Raw genomic sequence first — 22,690 nt, 5'->3', positions numbered from 1 at the left:
GAACAGGTTGCCCAGGGAGGTGGTGGAAGCCTCATCCCTGGAAGTTTTTAAGGCCAGGCTGGATGTGGCTGTGAGCAACCTGACCTAGTGTGAGGTGTCCCTGTCCATGACAGGGGGGTTGGAACTAGAGGATCCTTGAGGTCCCTTCCAACCCTAACAATTCTGTGATTCCATGATCTGTTCTAGGGTGGTGCAGACAAAGAAAAGGATACTTCTTTTATGCATGTGAGGACATACATTTATGTATTAAACCTTACCTTAGGAGGAATAAAAGCTTCAAGCAGGTAACTTCTTCCTGATGGCCTGATCCAATGTATTTGAAGTTGACAGAAACTTTGTCCTGACAACAAGTGGAGGCTGGACTGGAGTTCAAGTGAACTGTATTTAAAAATTTATCTCAGCACACCTTGGAAAATTGTTTGGAAAATGTCAGCTAAGAGCAGAGGAGTAGCTAGAAGAAATGCTTAGGTGAATATCATCTCATCATGTGGGAGAAATGTAGCTGCCTGGCTTTTAGAAGTTAGCTCAGAAGAGAGTGATACACCCTGAGAACTATCCAGCAGCTTTTTCTAAAGGGATTGCTATAAAAACCCCAAACAGACAAAAAATATTTTAAACAGTTTTCATTCACCTTCCTTCCCAACAGAGAATGACTTCAACACCTGCTGAAGTATTCAGGGCTCTTCACAGCCCTCACATCTATCATATCTAACGACAGGACAAGGGGCAGTGGGTGCAAGCTGGAGCGCAGGAGATTCCACATGAACATAAGGAAAAGTTTTTCACTGTGAGGATGACAAAGCTCTGGAACAGGCTACCCAGAGAGGTTGTGGAGTATCCTTCTCTGGAGACATTCAAAACCTGCCTGGACATGTTCCTCTGTGACCTACTCTAGGTGATCCTGGTCTGGCAGAAGGGTTGGACTGGATGATTTTTTTGAGGTGCCTTCCAACCCCTAATGATTTGTGATTCTGTGATTCTGTGATGTCACTGAAAGGAAAATAAATACCAACCCCTCCCCAGTAAAAACCCAATAACATAAGATGGGTGGGACATAGGACTACCATGGTAGCCCTATGCCATGTATTGTCTGTGTCTTTCATAGCTTAAAAAAAATAAATCAAGGCCATTTTCCAGGCCTTGGAATTTCAATTTCAATTTGTTAGCACCATTGTCAGTTTCAAAGTTATGACAAAGAATAGCTGTCCTGAAAAAGACATGAGCAGACCAAGGTTATACTACTACTACTATTACTACTACTACTATTACTACTACTACTATTACTACTACTACTACTACTATGCCCTGGGCAACCTGATCTAGTTGGGAATGTCACTGCTGACTGTGGGGAAGTTGGACTAGATGACCTTTGGAGGTCCCTTCTGGCCTGGACCATTCAAGGATTATATGATTCTAGGATTCTGTGATTCTACAACAACAACAATAATAACAACAACAACAATAATAATAATAATAATAAAATAATGCCTTCATGTTACAATAGATCTTGGCAAGACTGGAGCTAGGAAGCACCCTACCTAAAGTCAGAGCAGATGAAGCATGCTGTTTCCTGGGGTCCAGTGGCAGGTTTTGCAGTGTGACTGAGGCTGTTCTGTGTAGCACAGAGAAGTGTTGGCTGGACCACAGCAGTACTTAAGAACTGCTGGCAGAGCTGAGAGCCGATAGATGTCACTTTATTCTGCACACTTAACTCCTATTAGCATTAATAGAGCTGCACATAAACAGTGAAAGCAGATCACAGCCTGCAGCTATTTATATATTTCTGTCTCATGCTTTGTATTTTGTGGCATTGGTCAGGGGTGTCATCCATAAGCTTGCAGTCAGTGTGTTTCTAATTTGACATATATTGGCGTGTGCATGTGGATTTTATAAAGGAAAAAACAACAACCATTCTGAACTGAGGTGTATTCTTCACTAAGGGAAGTGAATTTCCTTAAGTAAATGCTCTTGCTGCACACACCACCACTCCCCCCTCCAAGTCTTCGTGTGGCCCCAAGAGCTGCTTTTTGTAGGCTGCTGGTGCCCTTACCATCTTGTGCAGGACTTGTTTATTTGTTTTGCAATGGCACTTAGAGCTTCCCAAGGAGTGAGGTCCATTGTGCTGTGTGCTGGGCACACAGCTGAATTGGAACGAGCAGTGCTTTCTCTGTGAGTGCTCTAGAGAGAGAATAGATCATTAAGGTCACTTGTTTTCCTACAGAGGCCAAGGCAGGATTGATTCCTACATTTTGCTCTATCTGTGCATGTATTTTTCCTTCCCAGTGCCAAGGTGCCAAGATATGACTCCCTTCCCTTACGAGAGTTTTCTGTTACTCGGGTGTCTTGTTCAGAAAAAGTTGTGCCTGGAAGTTTTGAGCTCACTTTTAAAAAAATCCCTTTCACTATTTTCAGATGGGCAATATTCATGCAGAGAAGGAAGCCTGTCACAGAGGGAAAGGGGAAGGAAACCTCAGCCCCCAACAGAGCAAAGAAAGACTTGGAGGAGGCAGCCTGAGTCAGCCATAAGAAGGGTCCCACCAGCTCTTTCTACCTCCACCCACTTCTAGACACTCCTGGCCATGTTTGAGACAGCACCATTGAATCCATTCAGCCCTACAGCATTGTGCCTATTCAGAGAAATGCACTTCAACAGGGCAACCACCCTTAAAAACAGCCCCATTGTTTCTCCTAAAAGCCTCTTTGAAACCTGCGTATCTAACGGGCTGCTGTTTTGTGAGTTAGCTATACTTGTGCTTACTGATTTGAAAGTGAATGCTCCTTGGAGGGTTATTTTACTTGAAATACAGCTTCTTGATAAAATGTTCCTCCTTTCTTCAACAATATCATCGTGGAGACTCCTCTCTTTAGAAGGATGATCAATATTGCCTCGTGAGCCGGGATCTGATAGGAATCTGTGTTGTTATGGGCACCGATCAGTGGTTTAACGAATCACACGGTTCTGTGGCTCTGTTTGCACGTTTCCTGAGAAGCAGCTTTACCTGGCTTGCCCAGCAGAGAGAGACACAACCACTCGCACAAGCTCACCTCAGAACGCTCCTCCTGCATGCTCTCGGGAAAGCATCAAAGGCAGCTGAACCAGGAAGGGACAAGGAGGAGGTAGCCTACATGCTGCGCGGTTTTCTGTCAAGGTATTTTGCGGTAGCGTGTTTGTTTGAAGTCTTAATGCAAGCACAGAATGATAGTGCCTGCAGAGCCAGGAACCAGACCCAGTGACATCCATTGGAGGCAGGATGAAAAGGTTTGATTGATCTGTGAAGCATGGTTCCTGCCTGGGTTTGCCAAAGTTGTAGATTGTTCCGTTAATTTTACCTAGAAACTCCCCAAACTGTAAGAAGTTATTGTCAGGTGTTGTAAAGGAAACCCAGCAAACACTTCTGATGTCTAAATATCTAAAGCACTTTTGAGAGCCCCATATTGATGGTCAGCAACTTATAATTAGCTTATGCATACCTTTGTCAAGGTAGGTGCCTCTTTCAAGGCACAGCTGTAGTCTAGGGAGTTACCTATCCCCTGCCTGCCAATACACCCACTGCTCAGTGGTCACAGAATCATAGAATCCTTTGGGTTGGAAAGGACCTTTATAGGTCACCCAGTCCAACCCCTGTGCTGTGAACAGGGACACCTTCAGCTAGGTTGTTCAAAGTCTCATCCAACCTGCCCTTGAATATTTCCAGAGATGGGGCACCTACCACCTGTCTGGGCAATCTGCTTCAGTGTTTCACCACCTTCACAGTAAAAAATTTCTTCTGTGTATCTAGCTTGAATCTGCCCTCTCTCAGTTTATAACCATCAGCCCTTGTCCCATTGCAGCAAGCCCTGATAAAAATCTCTGTACCCATCCTTTTTTTAACTTCCCTTTTTAGTATCAGGTACATCTGCATCCTCACCTCATATGGCTGTATGAGCGTTTTTCTGCAGAGTTATTTGTGTGTAACACTGGGGTTCATGCTAAGACTGGCTACCCGGGTGCCTTAGGAAAGGCACATTCAGTCCTCAGTGAGGGAAAAAAACTTCCACTTCCAAATGAGGGGTTAAATAAACCTGTGGCAAATTTGACTGCTTCACAGAATGTGGTAATGGAGTTGACGCCATGTGGATGGTGGAAAGTGTACTCAATATTGGCCAGTTGTTTGATACTGCCACTCTAAAGACCCCAAGAATTAGACCAATTTCACACTAGAAGAGGTGCCTGTTTCTCACATTTTCTTTCACAGTTGGAGTCCTGGTCACTTGTTGATCTTCTGTCCTCATAAAATCTTTCCAGTTCATTTAAAAGTTGGCTCTCTTGTGCATTTCTTACATTCTTTTCGAAGCTCAAGGTTTGAAATGCTTCCTTACTTCTGAGACCAAAAAGGCACAACTGTAAACTGAGCAGCACCCTGACCCCAAAGGCCTTATGCTGCCAAGTACTGTCAGCAAGGGTCTGTAGTGAATGGGGCTGTGGGATCATGCTCCAGTAGGAAGTGCTAGCTAAATGGCAATTTGTACACAAAGGCTTCAAAATCTTATGCTTTCCCTTCAGCTTTCTCCAATGCCTCTCTTTGATACAGGCTCAAAGTTCTCCACTAAGAGATTTCCAAACTTATCTTTATAAAATTTTACTCTCCTTATAAAAAATAGCTGCCTATATAACGCTGTAAGCTTATTTCCTTCCAGTTAAGGATATCTCTTCTCTCTACATCATTTTGGAAAATACTCCCATTGACTCTTTTTAATCCATTTGTTTGCAGGATAGCCCACAAAAAAAATTGGCAGTGCCTGTGCTGTTTCTTCTCTCCCTCTTTCAAAGCTTGCTATGCACAGACATGCATGGAGCTAAATATTTATTAGATTGCAACATTGACCAAGTAATACTATAATAGGAAAAGAAACTAGAAATTGGTAGATTCAGGTTGGATGTTAGGAAGAAGTTCTTCACCATGAGGGTGGTGAGACATTGGAACAGGTTGCCCAGGGAGGTGGTGGAAGCCTCATCCCTGGAGGTTTTTGCAGCCAGGCTGGATGTGGCTGTGAGCAACCTGCTGTAGTGTGAGGTGTCCCTGCCCATGTCAGAGGGATTGGAGCTAGATGATCCTTGAGGTCCCTTCCAACCCTGACAGTTCTATGATTCTATGATTAGCTAGTGATCATCTAGTAAAGAATTCTGATTTAGATGGTGTCCAGTGTCTCAGCTGACCTTTAATTAGTCAGTTATAGATTATTTTGCTCCAGAAGCAAAGTTTCCTCTACATCTTTTAAAGTTATTGTTCTTGTGTGAGATAAAGCACAACACCTCAACTGAACCCTGTAGACTTCTGGACTTGAATTCTTCACAGAAACAGTGATTGGCCATTGGATGGAATGGTCTGCCCAGGGAGGTAGTGGAGTCACCATCCCTGGAAGTGTTCAAAAAAAGACTGGATGAGGCACTTAGTGCCATGGGTTAGTTGATTAGATGGTGTTGGATGATAGGTTGGTCTTGATGATCTCAAAGGTCTTTTCCAACTTGGTTAATTCTGTGATTCTGTGAAATAGTCCTGAATACAGAGAAAATTTGATCCATACTTAATACACCATTCTAGCTATGGGAAGAGCTGAATTCATGTCCTGCACTGTTTCGTGGTGTGGAAAGTTCCAGTTCTAGAAAGTTACTTTAGGAGATCTCCTGCAGATTAACTCTTATATTAATCAAGACTAAGAATGTTGCTTCTAGCATTGTTGAGAGATGTGTTAAAATATAACTTGTTTGGTGGGTATCGCAAATAACATTGTCAGCAAGTTCTGCATGGAACAACAATGTGCTCTTGTGGCCAAGAGAGCCAATGGGATCCTGGGATGGATCAAGCAAGGTGTCCAGCAGGGCTAGGGAAGTTCTTCTACCTCTCTTTGCCCTGCTGAGACCACACCTGGAATCCTGTGTCCTGTTTGGGCCTCCTCAGTTCAAGAGAGACAGAGAACTGCTGGAGAGAATCCAACAGAGAGCCATGAGGATGATTAGGGGACTTGAGCATCTCCCCTGTGAAGAAAGACCTGGGGCTGTTTAGTCTGGAGAAGAGAAGACTGAGAGGGGATCTGATCAATGTCTAGAAATAGCTGAGGGGTGGGTGTCAAAGGGAGGAAGGGGCCAGGCTCTTTTGGGTGGTGTACAGTGATAAGACAAGGAACAATGGGTTCAAACTTGAACATAGAAGACTTCACCTTAACATGAGGAGAAACTTCTTTCCAGTGAGGGTGACAGAACACTGGAACAGGCTCCCCAAGGGGCTTGTGGAGTCTCCTTTTCTAGAGACTTTTCAAACCCACCTGTGCAGACTACCCTAAGTGATTCTGCTCTGGCAGGGGGGTTGGACCTGATAATCTCTTGAGGTCCCTTCCAACCTCTGATATACTGTGAGACTGTGATACTGTGAGGAGTTAATAGACTCAACACTAACCCACACAAAACTGGAGAACCCCCCCACTGAGCTGCCTACCACCACCTACCAAGTCATATCCTAGAGATATAGACATCCCTCACCCTGTTAGTCTGAAGCTGATAGACAAGAAGCACACCATGCACAAGAATTTTTCTTTACACAAATTGAATTGTGTTTTCCCTTTCTTCTGGTACTTGTGACCTCTTGACCTTTACCCATGAAGAACTTACAACTGGCCACCTAATAGTTTCTTTATGTCAAGTAAATGTATTAAAAAAATCTCGGATGAACGTTTTGTTTTTTCTCTGCTTTTAAACACTGAGCAATAAAGTTCAGAATAACCAAGTTTAAAAGGCCTCTGCTTTCCACCAAGATGGCACAAGAGCCATCTTAGGATCCTGATCTGAAAGAGCCAGTATTTCCCATCTTCCACTTTAGAAAGCCATGTCATTAGGCAGAAATATTTCTTCAGACACCCCTCTGTGCTGGTGTAGCTTTCAGGAGAGAGGCCACTTTATATATTTATTTCTTTCTTGCTATCAAAATGTCTTCCCTGAGTTTGTTCTGCTGTTGGGAGTCTCATTGCTTTGGTCAGCACAAATGAATGGTGCAAAATCTTTCCTGCCACTGTTTTGGGTTTTGTTTGTTTGTTTGTTTGTTTGTTTGCTTGGATTTTTTTCCAACGTTTGAAATACTTCATTTTTTCTGAGACCAAATGGGATAAAATTTAAACTGAACACCCTAACCTCAAAGGCCTTTATGTTACCTGCACATCCACACTGATTAGCTGTGGAGTATGGGCTGTTTCAAGCATTCTTCTTAATAGAAGCATGCATATGTGTAAATATGGCTAGGTATCAAATTTATTGGAAGCCTTCAAACAGGTGAACTCTGTAGATCTTTTTTTTTCTTTTTCTTTTCATTAATATAGTCCCAAAGAAGGTAGCATGAATATTTGATAGTGGTGATATATCCATATGCATCTAGAAAGGAGTGTATCTGTTCTCTGGGCTGTTAAACTAAATTAATGGGTAGGAAATTACCATTTATCATGGTTCTAACATAAACTAGCATTACAGTTCATTAAAGGGCTTGAACTTCAGGCTGTAGAGTTTTGAGTGTTTACTATGTGCTCCAGGACTGAAAAGCTGTTTATTATTGTTATCCATATTAAAGCAATGTTTACTGGCTGACATAATTATGCAAAGGCTTAGCAGGAGAGAGTTTCTACCTGTAAATCTTACAGTATAAACTAAATAAGAGTGGGAGCAGAACAGAAAGGGAAAGCAAAAGGACAAAGGGCTGGAACTGGAGCTTTCTGATTGCAACCCAAGGTTTGCATGTTTCAGCCACACAGAACCTGTTCTTATGTGATACTTTCTAGCAGAAGTTTTCCAGACACACAACTGTAGATCTGGGAAGGGCAGTGAATGTTTCTAAATGAGGATACTGATTGTATATAGATCTTGGATCTCTTTTAAGTGATATCAAGGAGATGAGTTTGCTGCTGTTAACTGTGATAGAACAAAACTGTGTTTCATGTACATTTAGATTATCTAGAGGTTAGAAAACATGTTAATATGGCTAAAGTAACAGAACTGACTTCTGCTGGCTAACCTGCCTGGTGAAGATGTGCAATGTGGTAACTGAAGGGTTCTGCAGCAACAGAGACAGCTTAATTAATTTTGTGTTTGCTGAAGTATCTTCCCTGATTGAAGAGATTCATGGCATGGATGCAGCCAGCAGGTCAAGAGAGGTGATTATTCCCCTTTACTGTTGTGAGACCCCCATCTTGAATACTGTTCCAGTTCTGGTGTCCCCATCATAAGGACACAGAGCTGTTGAAGTGAGTCTGGAGGAGGGCCACAAAGATGATCCAAAGGCTGGAACATCTCTGCTGTGAAGATAGGCTGAGGGAGATGGGATTGTTTAGCCTAGAGAAAAGAAGACTTCAGGGGGACCTTAGAGCTGCCTTCCAATACCCGAAGGGATCCTACAGGAAAGCTGGAGAGGGACTTTTCATAACAGTGTCTAGTAGTAGGACAAGGGGGGTTGGTTTTAAGCTGAGGGAGACTAAGTTTAGATGGGATCTTAGGAAGGTCCGCAGATCAGTGGAGGCTTCCTACGGCTCCCCAGCCCGGTCTTAAAGCCCCACGTCAGAGTTTCGGGTGCCAGCACCCCCGGGAGGCCCCTCGCTGCCCCGCGGAGGGGCCGCTGCTGTCGCAACGCCGGGACGGAGCCGGTGAGGCCGGCGCTGTCCGCGGTGCTGAGCGACCCCGGCCCCGCGCCTGTTTGGCAGCTCTCTGACTCCGGCGGGGCAGGCTCTCACACCTCCCGTGGTTCCAGAGAACAGCAGGATTTGGGTGTCTTCCATCAGAATGAAAACATTTCTTCTGTACTTGTTTTTTGTTGTGTTTTTCTTTTTAATGGATCTATAGTAAATGCTGTCTTCACTGAATTTCATTAACCCAGTCACTTCAAATAACTGTTATGTATTTTTTCTCAGCATTGACCACACTTCTTAGAATTCCAAAATATGCCATAGAAAAGCTTCTGCTGTCTGATTATATGGGCATTTATTCCTTCTTTCTTTATCTTAGATCTTGCTTCTTTGAAAGTCCATGCTTTCAGTGCAAAGCATTGCTCTGGAGGAACTTTGCCACTCCTAGGTCAGGCTCCCAGGTCTACTAGGTCTATCCCCTGGGTAGAAACTTTAGCAGCTCAAATTGGAAACAACAGACATCCTAATAAGTGAACTGGAGATACAGGTTATACAGCTTGCAGTTTCCCTTTGCAATAGATAAATTCCATGCTTAAAAGCGTAATTCAGTTCCTTTGGGTTTTTCCCCATTTGGGTCTTTTAATGAAAAATAAAAGTTATTCTGAACACAAATAACCTGTTCTAAGACTGAAGGCAGTAAGTTGCTGTACCACTTATGGACATCATCTTCTTGTAAAACACCATTTAAACTCCATGTGACAAGGGATCTGAAGGAGAATTGACAAATGGGAGAGGAACAAATACATCAAGTTTCTTAAGATCTGGAAACTGATTAGTGTCTCTCACACTATTTTCCCTGTTATATTAGAACTATGCCAGTGGAAGAAAGTATTAAATATGCATGCAAACACATTTAAGTGGAGAAAATATCAGTTCTCTTGGCAAATAATAATGTCAGCAAGTATATCTAACAAGATACAATGCACTTAGAAATAATAAACATAATCCCTTTCATTAAAAAATGTTTCACTTCAAGGGGCTGGTAATCCAAGATTGCTTCCATAAGGCTCTGTTGTTTTAACAGCTGTGACCATGGTATAAAGTTTCCCATTTGAAGCCTGAGCATAATTAAAGTATCCCTCAACACCTGATGAAATGGGTTCTTATTTACTAATTCATCTCAGTAATTATCTGGTCTTGAGGATGTCCTCAATGCTATGTCCAGAGAAGTATAGAATTTATCTTACAGTGTGCACTCAGGATGCCTGGGATTGCCTATTTATCCCTTTTTAGCTCTGTATGGCAACAGACACTTTATTCTCCTGCCTACTTCTGATTTCCACTTAGGATTTGGTTTATGAAATCGTTTAGAGGCCTCAAAGAGATTATGACTAACTAGCGGGAGGAACAATTTAGAGGTTTACATTAAAGAAACCAAATGGGAAAAGAGGGGAAGGAAGAAAGATCAGGACTAATGAGAGGGACTAACTGCAAACAATGAATTGGACTTGACTACGACAGCTGTTAAATCTTTGGTCAGAATTCTGCCTGTCCTTCATTGAAGCAAGAGTATATACTGATACCTGCTCTGTAGGTTTAGATGAGTATCAGTATTCCCATTTCAGAGGAAGAACAGCAAGAAGCTACCTGACCAGTGATTAGCATTGTTCTTAGGATCAGATAGAAATTCTGGTAGAAACAAGAACTGATCTCCTGTTCTTAATTTCAGGCTAGGAGCTAAGACGTGAGGATATCTTTCCATGCTTCTGTATACACACCATTTTCATCACAGAATTATAGAATACCAGGTTGAAAAGTACCTCAAAGATCAATTGGTCCAATCTTTCTTGGCAAAAGCACGGTCTAGACAAGATAATCCAGCACCCTGTTCATCTGGATCTTAAAAATGTCCAGTCTTGGGTAATTCACCACTTTCCTGGGGGGATTATTCCAATCTCCAATTGTTTTCTACTGTCTTTTGTCCTTTGCTTGCTTTTCTCTCTAACAGCATTTTTGTAGTCAAGATGAGGACTTATTTTATTTGACCTTTCATATGGTTATCTTTAACTTTTACCTGGGTGTGGTTTTAGTAACCTTCCTCATCTGTCTCTCTGTTCTGGCTGTCCAGCTTCCAGTCTGAATCCCTGAAGCCACAGATCCTGACTTGCCAACCTGATGCTTGCCAGATTAAGTTTCTTTCTACCTCCCTGTCTTTTCTGTGTGCTAAAATAAGGCAAAGAGAACTGTGGAAATTAATTTTAAAGGACAAGCACTTCGTGAAATTTCCTTTGAAAAATTTTCTCCAGATTGATCCCTATGCAGCCAGGCTAATAGAAAGAGGATCACTGGATTTGTAAGAGTTGCTCACCTCAGAAGCATTCCAGTTCCTGTTAGGATTCATTTTCTTTTCTTTTTGGGACAGAATTGAAAAATCACTTTCCCTTTTTCATGTACCTTCAGTCATGTTCTGCTGGGTTGCAAGAAAAGGTTTCTACCAGATAGATGTACCCTGTTCTGGGACAAATTTTGTGGACCAGCCTAGTGTGAATTGAGCTGTCTTACCTGTTCTCTGCTGCGTCTGGTTCCTTGGCTGGCTGCTTCAGCAGAAAGAGGGAAAATGCCTTTCATCTTCCCAGGCTGTGGCAGCCCAGCAGATGAGGCCTGTGGTCCGGTCTTCTCCATTGGCAATAACACCAGGTGTCAGGCAAAGGTTTGTATTCTGGGAGAATCCTTTCCAGTGTGATGTTTTCATCATTGCTCACAGCAGTGGGGGAGCAAACAGAAGAATGGGCTGCAGATAGCTGAAGAGAAAAAGGCTCTGAGAATTTATTGCTTTGTTGGGTTTCTTGTTTTTTTTTTTTTTTCACAGGGAGAATAAGAAAGAAAAGGCAGCACCTCTTGACAAACAGTTATATTAGGTGCAGTTTGCAAGAACTGTGTATGAAAAGAAGTTGAAATGATTTTGATTGTTCATGTAGAAAGGAGATGAAGAAGAAGAGGCAACAGTGAAAGAGAATTAAAAAGATGTGGTTGTAGAAGGTAGCTTGGGAACATCTATTCAGCTGCTTCTAATGACAGAACTTAAGGCTATTCTTGTTAACAAAAGTAGGAAATGAATATGCAAAATATAATAGTTTTTGTTCTTTAGATGATTGTGGAACTCACTCCACTAGAAATGTTTAAAACTTAATATTCAAATTAGAATCAGTCACTCACACAGATAAGAAGAGCAGCAGCAAGAGTAACAATTCCATATAGGCAGATAATAAACACTGTGCGTAAGTTTCTCAGCAATTATTAGTAGCAGAAAGATGAAGAGTTAATTGTTTATTAGAGAGTTCTTTCATCTGAGTCAGAAATGTTTCATGTTGGCTGCTGCCAGCCAAGCCCTCTGGACTACAGCTATGTCTGGGGTCACAGTTTATATTACAGCTGCTGCACGGACAGCATCACATTGCCAGATTTCACTTTAGCTTCCCTGGCAATTTTGTTAAACACTTGCCAGTGGCTGTGACTTGATTCTGTTCAAGAGTTATTCTTTTGAAGTGTTTTTCTTTTCTCTAAAGAAATAAAATACTCCAAAGTTAATCAGGGACCTCATGTGCTTTTTTACATGTCACAAGGTCATGTATCTTGGGCTGATGACAGGGTTGCAAATGGAGACAAAGTGGTCAGGGGCTGCACTAATCCCTGGCATGAGGGTTATGGAGGAGCAGCGAATAAAGCAGGGCCTATGTTAAGTGGGTGGGCAAATGCTTTTGAAAAAAACCTTCTAAATAGACTAATTCCTCTTTTCCCTACATGGACCTGACTAACATTGTTTTGTGTTCACCCTGAGTGCTCTGAAGCTGATCCTGGGAGTTTTGCCTTCCTGAGAACCACAGGACCAGCCATTCTGCCCATGTACCTGTGAAAATATCCCTTGGGTTAAGCTGAACAAACTGAAACAACCAACGCTGCCTTCAGCCTTTGTTATTTGCTTGCACACCCAAAGTCCTGTGTGTAGCTGCTGCTAAAAGAAAGTTTGATGAAGTCTGCCTGCCACAGAAGTACTTTGTGATTGTCTTTTAAAAAACAGGCTGGAGATAGATCCATATTGCATTTACTTGCTCTCCTACTAAATATTCCCATCCCTCACACTCACACACTCTCCCTCTGCATGAGCTCAGTATTCCTCGATTTGAGCTCAGGTGCTGCAGCGATAGCACAAATAAAGATATCGCATGAAAGGCAACAAAACCTTTCAGCAGCAAGTAACTTCAGGAAGGTGGTTTGTGTTCATTGCTCCTGTAAAATGAAATTTAGCATTTCAATGAAAACAAGCAAGCAGGCTCTCTGGGCAGCACACAGCTCAGAATAGCTTTGGTGTAGTTGGGAAAAAAAAGATTAAAAAGGAAAAGAAAGAAAGGGGACTCCTATTTATAGGCAGCATTTTGATTCAGATTCACTGTATGTGTGGATGTGAGCACGTCTGATTTTCAGCTTGTGCTACACAGAGACATAGCTACAGGTGATATTCCCTCCCCCTTTTACAGAAATCAGTTTAACATGTCTTAATTTGTTCTCCTGTAGAAAGGAGGGAGGTGAGGCACCCAGGAACACAATGCATTTGAGATGCTGGAAGTTTCAAAGGAAGCAAGAAATTGCCTCCCTCCCTGTTGGGGTCCAAGGTTTTGACCAGAGTCTCAAATAGGGACTGAAACAGGAGTGTGATAACCCTGCACAGGAGTGGAGAGCCTGCAGCTTTTGCTCTGATCTCAGCCCAGAAGCAGCCTCCAGGACTGAGGTGGGACAGGTCATGTTTGAAGGAGACAGGGAAAAAAAAATAACGTCTTGAAGTATTTATTTTACTTTGATGCTTAGAAAAGACCCCTTCACACTCCAGGGCACATCCTTATTTGGAAATATTCAGAAGCAATTAATGATAATAGTAATTAAAATAAAGATGTACACTGAGGAAGGTTGCAAAGCTGTAAAATAAGGATTCCTGCTTTAGTGTCCATAATTTAGCTTCACACCAGCTTAAATTGCCTTAAGTAAGGAGCAAAGAGCTTACACTGACCATAGCTCCAGCTCTGGGGCTGTAGATCAGACCAGTGAATAGTGGGAAAGGGCCTCATGGTGCTTGTATGGGCAGGAACTCCCCTGCTCTCTCCAGTTTAAATAATGGACTATCAGAGAAAACCTCTCTTTAGATGAAGGCACCAGAGACATCTCTGGCTGGTGCTCCCCATGAGTCATACTGCAGGAACAGATTTGAGCAATGAAGTATCCCCATCTCCACAGCAGGGAGGTTCCTGTGGGACAGGGCAAATTCATCAGGCAGAACAGCCCCATGTGGGGCGGGGGAACCCAGGAAAGGTTTGGGTGGTGGCAGGCCAGGGTTCCTCTCTTTGTCCAGGGATGCAGCTGATGTGGTGTAGTTCACAGAGGAAAGGCAAGCCCCAAAAATTATCCTCTCTCCCACGGTCTCTCTGGAAGATCCATTTTGCCACACTCAGCTCTTTCCTTTTTAACACTGCGTTCCCTCACCTTGAAGTTTTTCATTCTTTACCAAGAGTTTCAACGTCACCTCTTTAAATTTCACTTGCAGTACCCTCCTTCACACAAGCTGCCCTTCCCCAGACCATTTCTAAACACTTAAAAATAAAAGCAACAAATCTCCATTACCACCACATCCTTGCCTCTTAATCTTGAGCAGTGCATCTGCCTCAGCTGGGACAGGCTCACAGCAAACCCAAGCAGAGGCTGCACCAGGGGCTAGCTGGGGGAAAGCTGTGGGAAGGTGCTATGGTGCCACAGGTGGCTGGGCCTGGGGACCCCCAGTTTGATACCTCACTGCAGCCCGGGAGGAGCCAGGGTCTTGCTGGGGGTGCTTCTGGAAAACATGTGTCCTGCCCTGCACCAGTTGCCCAGCAAAGGACTCCTGGAGCTGGGCTGCCAAGCAGGATGGAAGCAAGAGCTGTTTCAAAAATGCTTATAAATACCCATAATTTTTCCCAGTAGTATATATGAATATACATATGTATGTGTATTTATATATGCTTAGGTAGATGTATATGGATGTTGACACATGCATGTGCATTCATAAGCACCGGCCAGGCCCAGAGCCCACAATGGGCAGGGGAAGGAGCTCAGGGAAGAGGAGCCCAGTGGTTGCACCAGGCAGATCAGGCACCCAGCTTGCCTCCTTACTGGCAGAGCAAGCACCCAGCTTGTCTCCTTACTGAAGGGCGAGCTGAAATCAGGCCCTGGGGATGGGGAGGGCTGGGTTGGAGCTCAGAAGGGGACTGAGAATGTGCCCCAAACTACCCCAGGAAGAAAAGATCCCTCTCCATGAAATGCACCTAATCGCCACCCCCTACCTCCCTCCTCCCCTTGCCCACCACCCTCTGTCTTCAAAGCGAAAAATGAATTTTTTTAAAAATTAAAAATCAAGAGAATTACGCAGGGGTAGGAATTTTTGGGTTTGGCAGCGCACATAGTAGGTGAAGGTAATTTGAGTGCTAGGAATACAAGACGAAAATACACCTAATTCCATCATCATATAGATATAATATATTTCACTCTCACCACATAAATACAAAACATTCAAATATCCAAAACATTCAGAACAAAAGTTAGTAGCAAGGGCTCAGCGATCGAGTCGTTCATTATTATTATTTTTTTTTCCAACTAGTTGCCTAGAAACTTCAGAAGTAAATAATTTACAATAAAATTACTATTTTCTTTCTGTCCAGCTCCTTCTGTCCAGTTCTGGTCTATAATTAATTCTATATACTACAGCAACCATTCCACTTTTTTTTTCCTTTTTTTTTTAATGTGTGTGGGTTTGTTTTGTTGTTGTTGTTTCTTTTTTTGGTTACAGTTTGGTGGCACCGATTTATACAGTTTGTAAACACCGTGTGTTAAAGTTTAAAGAAAGAAAAGAAACTTAAAACCAAAGTAAAGAATTCTTGTGGGTTTTGGTTTTTTTTCTTTTCCCCCAAAGAACTATCTAAGTACAGTGTCCCTTTTCTGGCAAATTCAAGTACCAAAATTGAACAGGAAATATTCGATCTGAAATAATAGAAGGTGAAATACATATGCTTGTGGCGAAAACAGCAGTTAGAATTATGAAGAAAAATGGGCGGGGGGGAATAATACTGTTACATAGATGTATTTTAAAGTACAAAAATAACATTAAAAGATACGCTTTTCATATTTTTCGATCGTTTTAAATGAAACATGAGCGATATACAAGATGGTTATTTTAGGAGGAAGGCTAAAGATTTATTATTATTATTATTTAGATGCACATAGAAATTATTTGGAAAAATATTTTTTAAAAAAAGAATTAGAAATAATAATAAGAAAAGTTACCATCGCAACAGATCTGGGTCGCGACTTCCATTATTTATCTGCAGATTTGCTTTTGCAGATAAGGTCCGCAGGACTAGCCCGTGGGAATGCCAAAAAGGGAACAAAACAAAACAAAACAAAAAAAAAAAAAGAAAAGAAAAGAAAAGAAACGAGAAAAAAAGGGGGCGTTGTGTTATCTGGAAGGGAGAGCCAGTTTTACTTAAAATCTCTGCAGCCACTGGCTTCTGTCTCCCCGCTTCGTGTGTGTATTTCCAAGGCAGTCCGTCCTAACCCTTCCCACATTCAAGGTTTATCGTGAAAAAAGAAAAGAGTTGCTGGACGTTTTCCTGGCTGGTATTAAGGACAAATGGCAAGAACGTTACCGGGGATGGAAGTGCATTGGGTGTTGGCGAAATGGGGGCCGCAGGTGAAGCCCCCAAACCTTTGTGAGTAGGAGTCACTGAAGAGGCTATCTTCCTCTCTCCGAAATTCTTGTCCCTTTCTCGACATTGGCTATTGCCGATCTGAAGGAGCCCGTCCAGGCCGCACCCCGTCCGCTCTCCCTCTCCGTCCCTTTCCTAACGGTGTCAAAGCAAACGAACAGACAGACAACCCCCCTCCCCCCGAACGGACAGACTGACCCCCGGGCCGGCGGGGCAGGGAGAGCCGCGGGGGCAGCCCCGCAGGCTCCTCGCCGCGCCCCGACCCCGGCCGCCGCCTCGCCCCACGGGCTCCGGGGCCCCTCTCTCCTCCCCGCTCCGCTCCGCACCGGCCCGCGGAGGGAACCGCGCCGCGGGGCTCTGGAGGCGGCGGCAAGGGAGGGGGCTGCCGGCAGGCCGCCGCGCCGCCCGTCCCATAAATACCGCCACAAATAGAGACTATAAATATAAATACGGGGAAGTTACTTAGAGTCAGTCCAGTGCTTTTTTCTCAGCGCTTTCTTTATTGTTGGTCCGGGAGTAGGGCTCGAAGGCGGATGAGCTCAGGTAGCGGGCCGACAGTTCCTGCAAGTTGCCCGCCAGCGAGCCGGCCACGGCGAGGGGCGCGGCGGAGGAGAGTCGGCCGGCCACTGAGCCCAGCAGCGCGGGCACCGGCAGCCCGAACAGCCCGTGCCCGGCGGCGGCCGCACCGTGCAGCGCTGCTGGCGGGGGGGGTACCGCCGCGCTGCTGGCGGCAGGCGGGTGCGGGGAGCCGCCGGTGGGAGCCGCCGCAGCTGCTGCCGCCGCCGCCGCGCTGCCGCTGCCCGGTGCCAGGCCGGGCCCGCGCAGCGCCGAGCCCAGGGCTCCGGTGGCACAGGGCGGCAGGAGGCCAGGCAGTCCCGGCGGGGAGAGCAGCCGGCCTTGCTCCAGCAGCCGCAGGACGCTGCAGGTGGCGGCCGTCTCGGACACCACCGACCGCAGCTCGGAGTCCTTGCCCTGGTCCTTTTTCTGCTTGGTGCGCCGGTTCTGGAACCAGACCTTGACCTGCAGAGGCCGGGGAGAAAGGCAGGGTCAACGGGGCGGGGTGGGACGGGAGCCCCCCGCCAGGTGCCCCGGGATCCCGGCACAGCTTCGCGGCGCAGAAGGGGGGGAAGGCTGCGGGAACGGGGGGCGGCCGGGAGGGGCGGGGGGGGGGGGGCGGGAGAGCTCCAGGCAAGCACTTGTTAACGCAAAGCTTTTAAAAACGCACAAAGCCTCCGTTCCTTATACCCCCAAACCTGACTGATCCGCTTTTCGGGGTGCGCCCTGGAGGAGCAGAGGGGAATCTCGGGAGCCCTTAGCTTTTTTTTGCCGCACTGTATCTTCAGCCTGAACCGCTTCCCTTTAGCATACCGCACGCCAGTAGTTCCCTGGGAGCCGGATCCAGCCCTTCCCATACCGCTTTAAAGTAAACCAGCTCAGCCGGAGCCCCGGGGCCGGACCGGCAGCGGCAACCGCGCCGTCGCCCAGCTCCCATGGTCCTCGCACGCTGCCTCTGCTGCTGTTGCCCGCTCAAGGCCAGCTGCCGTTCCTGAGGTTAAAAACAGCTCTTCTTTCACAGTCTCCCGGCCCACACAGTCTCTATCCCCTTCTCATGCATCCATTTTAAATATCTTAAAAGGAATATTGGATGCTCCTCGATAAAAACAACAAAACCAAAAACAAACAAACAAAACCCACCCCAACAACCACCAAAACAAACAAACCTCCCCTTCAAAACAAAACCAACCCCCAAACAACCTAACCCAGAACATCAGCAAGCCCCAAAACAACCTAAAACACATCCATGGCTGTTTCTGCAACCTGCGAGCTGTTGAATTTGGCAATCCTATGCGGCAAGGGAAAGCAAAAAGCTAATTAGGCTGTCAGGGCAATTTATTGTTGTATGATATTCTGCAGAAATAGGAAACCGGCTTTGAGAAATTTGTTCTTTTTCAACACTTCCCCACACTCTTGCATAGTTTCAGCCTGCCTGAAGGCCATCGGCCGCTCTGCCCTGCAGGATGAAGGGGCAATTCTGCCCCTTGGAAATACAAGGACCCAAAATACAGGCCGAAGTCCAGTTCTGTCCCGAATCTCTTTTGCCCGGGAAAGAGCACTCAGACCAAACGTCTCGAACTCAGCAGCCCCCAGGGGAAGGTGACAACCTTCCTTTCCCCGGGTTTTAGCAGCTGTATTCCGCTTGCTGCGGGTTGGGAGCAGCTTGGCCTCTCCTCGCTTCTCCGCAGCCGCGCATCTCCACACCCGGGGGCAGTTGGCACGGTGGGGTCCGGACCACCGAGCCCCGAAGGCTCAGGGCGGAGTCCCTCGGGCCGGCAGTGGTGGGACCCGCACCCCGGTCCGGAAAGGCCTTTGGCTTCGTGGCCAAGCTCCCGCGGACCCCTGGGTCCGGGCCGCCTCGCCGTGCACAGACCCATGCAGCCACAGGAACAGCCCACAGGGGCTGTGTGCGGGTTTAGGCAACCTGCTACGAGACCCCTCTTCGCCAAGAGCCCCTGGCCGGGGCTTCCACTTCCACGGCCTCACACAGTTATAGGTCACTCGCCGAGCAGAGGGCCCCACTGACCAGACACTCGTGGGCACGTAGGGGACTGCCTCAGCCCCTCCAGCAGGCCCGCGCCTCTGCTCGGCAGCTGCCGGGGCCTGTGCGGTGGCGCGCAAGAGGCGCGCAGTGGAGACGGTCGGGCCAGGTCAGGCCGAGGTCCCGCGGCAGGGAGCTGGGGGTCGGCGCGGAGCAGGGGAGGACAGGGCAGGGTGGCCGGGGCTCCCCGTCCCTCTGGGGCTACCTGAGTCTCGGAGAGATTGAGCTGGCGGGCGAGCTCGGTGCGCTCCCTCCCCACGACGTACTGGCAGCGCTGGAACTCCATCTCCAGGCGGTAGAGCTGCTCGGCCGTGAAGGAGGTGCGGGTCCGCTTGGGACGGTCCAGATCGAGCCCCTTAGGCAGAATAATCTCTCTGATTGAACCTTTGGCATCTAGCAAAGAAACGCGCAGTCAGCTTTACACCCATGCAACACTCCTCTTTTTTTGTTGTGTTGTTTCTTTTTTCCTCTCCTCATTTTTTTCCCCTCCCTTTCTTTAACCTTTCCGAGGGAAGGGTCAACCACCAGTGCCCTTCAGACCGAGCACTGCACCTAGCCACTGCACCCAAGGAAGGAAAAAAAAACAAAAACCAAAACACAACAAAAACAAACAGAGAAGGAAGGAGGGGGCGGCAGGGGCCTAGGGCTCTGGAAATAATCCCCTTAGCCCATTTGAAAATTGGCTTGAATATATTGTACTGCTGGAACGACACTGCGACATCACCCACGGCCCCGCCAGGAAGCTGGGGAGAGACCCTCCAGGCCGGGCTTTGTGCTTGGAGTGCAGGGCTACTCTTTGTTCCCCCCGGGCTCCGGGTTAGGGTTAGGGTTTGGTGGAAGCCGCCACACACACCCCACCGCCCCCGAAAATATAAAGCCTCTTTATTATTATGATTATTATTATGATGATGACGATGATTATTTAGAATAAGATTCCAATGCGAAAAGGAGCAGGTAGGAGCTTTAAGGGCACAGACAGCGCTGTCCCCGAGCTGGCTGCCTGCCCACTGAGAATATGGGGACACCTCCGGCCCACCCAGTATCCCGGGAAAGCATCGCTGCAGCCGCTGATGTAGGGTTTTGGCAAGGACAAGAGGAAGGAGGAGAGAAAAGAAGGAAAGGGAAAAAAAACAAAAGACGAAACAAACCAAACCCAAACCAAGTCACCAAACAGCCCGCAGAAACCTCTCTTTTCTGGTAACCCCGACCGAAAGAAAGCGGGACAAATCTTATTAACACGACTGTCAACCTAGAGTCAGATTCAGGTTACATTAAAGCTTTCCCAACTTTGCTTTCTGTAATTTTACCTCCTCGGTACTTTTTCAATCAGAGACAACCACATCATTTTAATCTGACCTCTCTTTGGGTCAATCGGTCGCGCAAGGATTAATTATTGTTTACAAGGCCTGCATCGCACTAATTTCAGTCTGATTCTGTTCTCTTCCTTCTCCCCCGAAACGCACCTTAATAAAACCGAAATTTCTTTAGGTAATGTTTTTGGTTTTGTTTTGTTTTGTTTTGTTTTCCTATTGAGGGGATAGGAATAGAATGATTTAACTAGTTTAGCTTTGGAGGGAGACGAAGGTTGAGGAAAACGTATAACTGTTTTAAAAAATAATTGAGAAGCCCTTCGTCGTCCCTCCGTTAATTTTATGTCTGCTGGTTATTTTAAAACCTCTTTTTCTGCCGATGTGCTGGTCGCGGAGAGAAGGGGGCTAGAGGGAACTCCTATCTTCCGGAGAGGACTTTCCTGCCTGCTCCGGGAGCCGGGCGAGGCCGCAGCCCCACGCTATTGTACGGAGCAGTGGCGGGATGCGCGGGCGCGGAAGAAGCGCGCTCGGCCGGTGGTACAGAGCCTCGGCCCCTCCGAGGCAGCGCTGGCTCTGTCGGGATCCCCGCGGGGACGGGCAGCCCAGGAAACCTCCAAAGAGGCTAAAAACGGCAGAAGAAGTGTGTTTGGGCCGAAGCGGGGCAAAGCTGGGGAGGAACCACTACGGCTTAACTTTCCCCCGAGCCGCTGGCCGAAACTCCCCGAAATAAAACTGGTCCGGAGCGGGGCTGCGGGGCACAGCCCAACCAGGGTGTGGGGGTTTCCCCCTGGAGCCGCAGGAAGGGCTTTCAACCCAGGGACGGACCAAAGGCAAAGCAACCAAATACACACATCTCCCGGACGCGAACACTGCTCACCTTCCCCCCCACCTCCCACCCCCCCCCACCCCCCCCCCCCGCCGCCTTCCCCCGCGAAATACCTCAAACTCATACCTCTAACTAGGATCCTCCTGCAATAGTCGGGATCAGCCGAACTAGATTTACTTTTATTACAATCTTCCGTAGCTGCAGAGGCAGAAAAAGTCCCTTGCTGATCCTTCAAAAAAGAAGTAGAAATATTTCCTTCAGACCCTTTGCCTTCCTTGCCCTCTTTATGTCCGTTCTTCGAGACTCGGTTAGCTTCAGTCTCTGAACTGCATCTAACGTCCATTTTGTCTTGTTTCCCAAACATGTAGTGCAATAAAAACAAAACACAAGCAGAAAAAAAAAAAAAAAACAGCCACCACCACAAAAAAAAAAAAAAATATTATAGAAGAGTAGAAGAAGACGAAGTCTATGCTGGATATTGCACGGCTTAGGGTCAGATCGGTGGGGATCTGTAAAGCACCTTGAGTAAGGAAGGTCGGGTTTTATCCCACTGGAAAAGCAGCGTCTTCCTCAGTCCCAACGTCCTAATGTGACTGTCCAGCTTCCCAGAGCGCCCAGTGATCAGGTACTCAACAGTACAACTCTAAAATGATTTAATGTCTGCCTTATTACAGAGACATGTAGTTGTTAGACACAGAGGGACGCGCACTCGCTGTTTCAATTGATTACGGGTAATTTTGCAGCCTCCACATTTAGGTTACCTCATGAATACACTAAATTGTTTGGATAATATATCAGATCGTAATGGATGGTTTGTGTGCTTGTCCCCAATCAAGTAGAGTTTAGCCAGTGAATAAACTGAAATGATTGGTCTTGCTTTCAGGAAACACACAATCAAAAGACTGAGACTTCCAGAAAGAAAAAAAAAAAAAAAAAAAAGGAAAAAAAAGGGGGGGGAGAGGGGAAAAAAAAAAACTTTTGACAAGATTCACCCTGAATTGTTAGCACCATTAGCAGCCATTATTAACTTTCTTCAGCATGCCTTTGACCTCCCGATTATATAGTGGCTTTCTCCAAAGCACGGCAAATAAATCTGAATAAAGCTGCTCGGAAAGGCTGGAAAAATGCAGTTGTAGGGGGGTGGGAAAAAAAAGCAACCCCCTGAGTTCTAAACAAACAAACAGATCCCCAGCTCGCATACAGGAAAAAAAGTTCTTCCTCCAAGCAGATCTCTCCAAGGAAGCAGGTTATCTTGGCCAGCAGAAATCCTCCTTAACACATCTCCCCACAGACAGCCATCTTAAAGTCCTACCTCTCCTTATTTCAGTCCCGATACTTGCTTTTTGTGCTTCTCCCTCTGTGTGTATGTGTGCGTGCATGTGTGTGTGCTAATTCTGCACCTTCACAAACACTGAACCTATTCGCAGAGCCTGCTCATTGAAAAAAAAAAAAAAGGAAAAAAAAAAGCCAGCTTTGTGTGCAGTGGATCCAGGAGGGGGGAGAAAGGGAGAGGGGGAGAAAGAGAGAGAGAGGGAGG

The 22,690-nt window shown here is 46.1% G+C and overlaps 1 protein-coding gene across 1 annotated transcript; it reads right to left on the bottom strand.

The window, feature by feature from the left end:
- Positions 1–16,889: 16,889 nt before the first annotated feature.
- VAX1 (ventral anterior homeobox 1) lies at positions 16,890–21,517 on the bottom strand. The gene is made up of 3 exons (XM_054382516.1): positions 21,280–21,517; positions 19,223–19,410; positions 16,890–17,441 (listed from the first exon to the last, which is right to left on the bottom strand). Exons 1-3 carry the CDS (start codon positions 21,515–21,517, stop codon positions 16,890–16,892), a joined length of 978 nt encoding a protein of 325 aa, XP_054238491.1.
- Between the last annotated feature and the right edge of the window lie 1,173 nt (positions 21,518–22,690).

This window comes from Indicator indicator, chromosome 7 (assembly GCF_027791375.1).
Source record: "Indicator indicator isolate 239-I01 chromosome 7, UM_Iind_1.1, whole genome shotgun sequence".
NCBI classification, from domain to species: domain Eukaryota; kingdom Metazoa; phylum Chordata; class Aves; order Piciformes; family Indicatoridae; genus Indicator; species Indicator indicator.
Note: the sequence above shows the minus strand (reverse complement) of the source record. Positions and strands in the feature narration are given on the sequence as shown.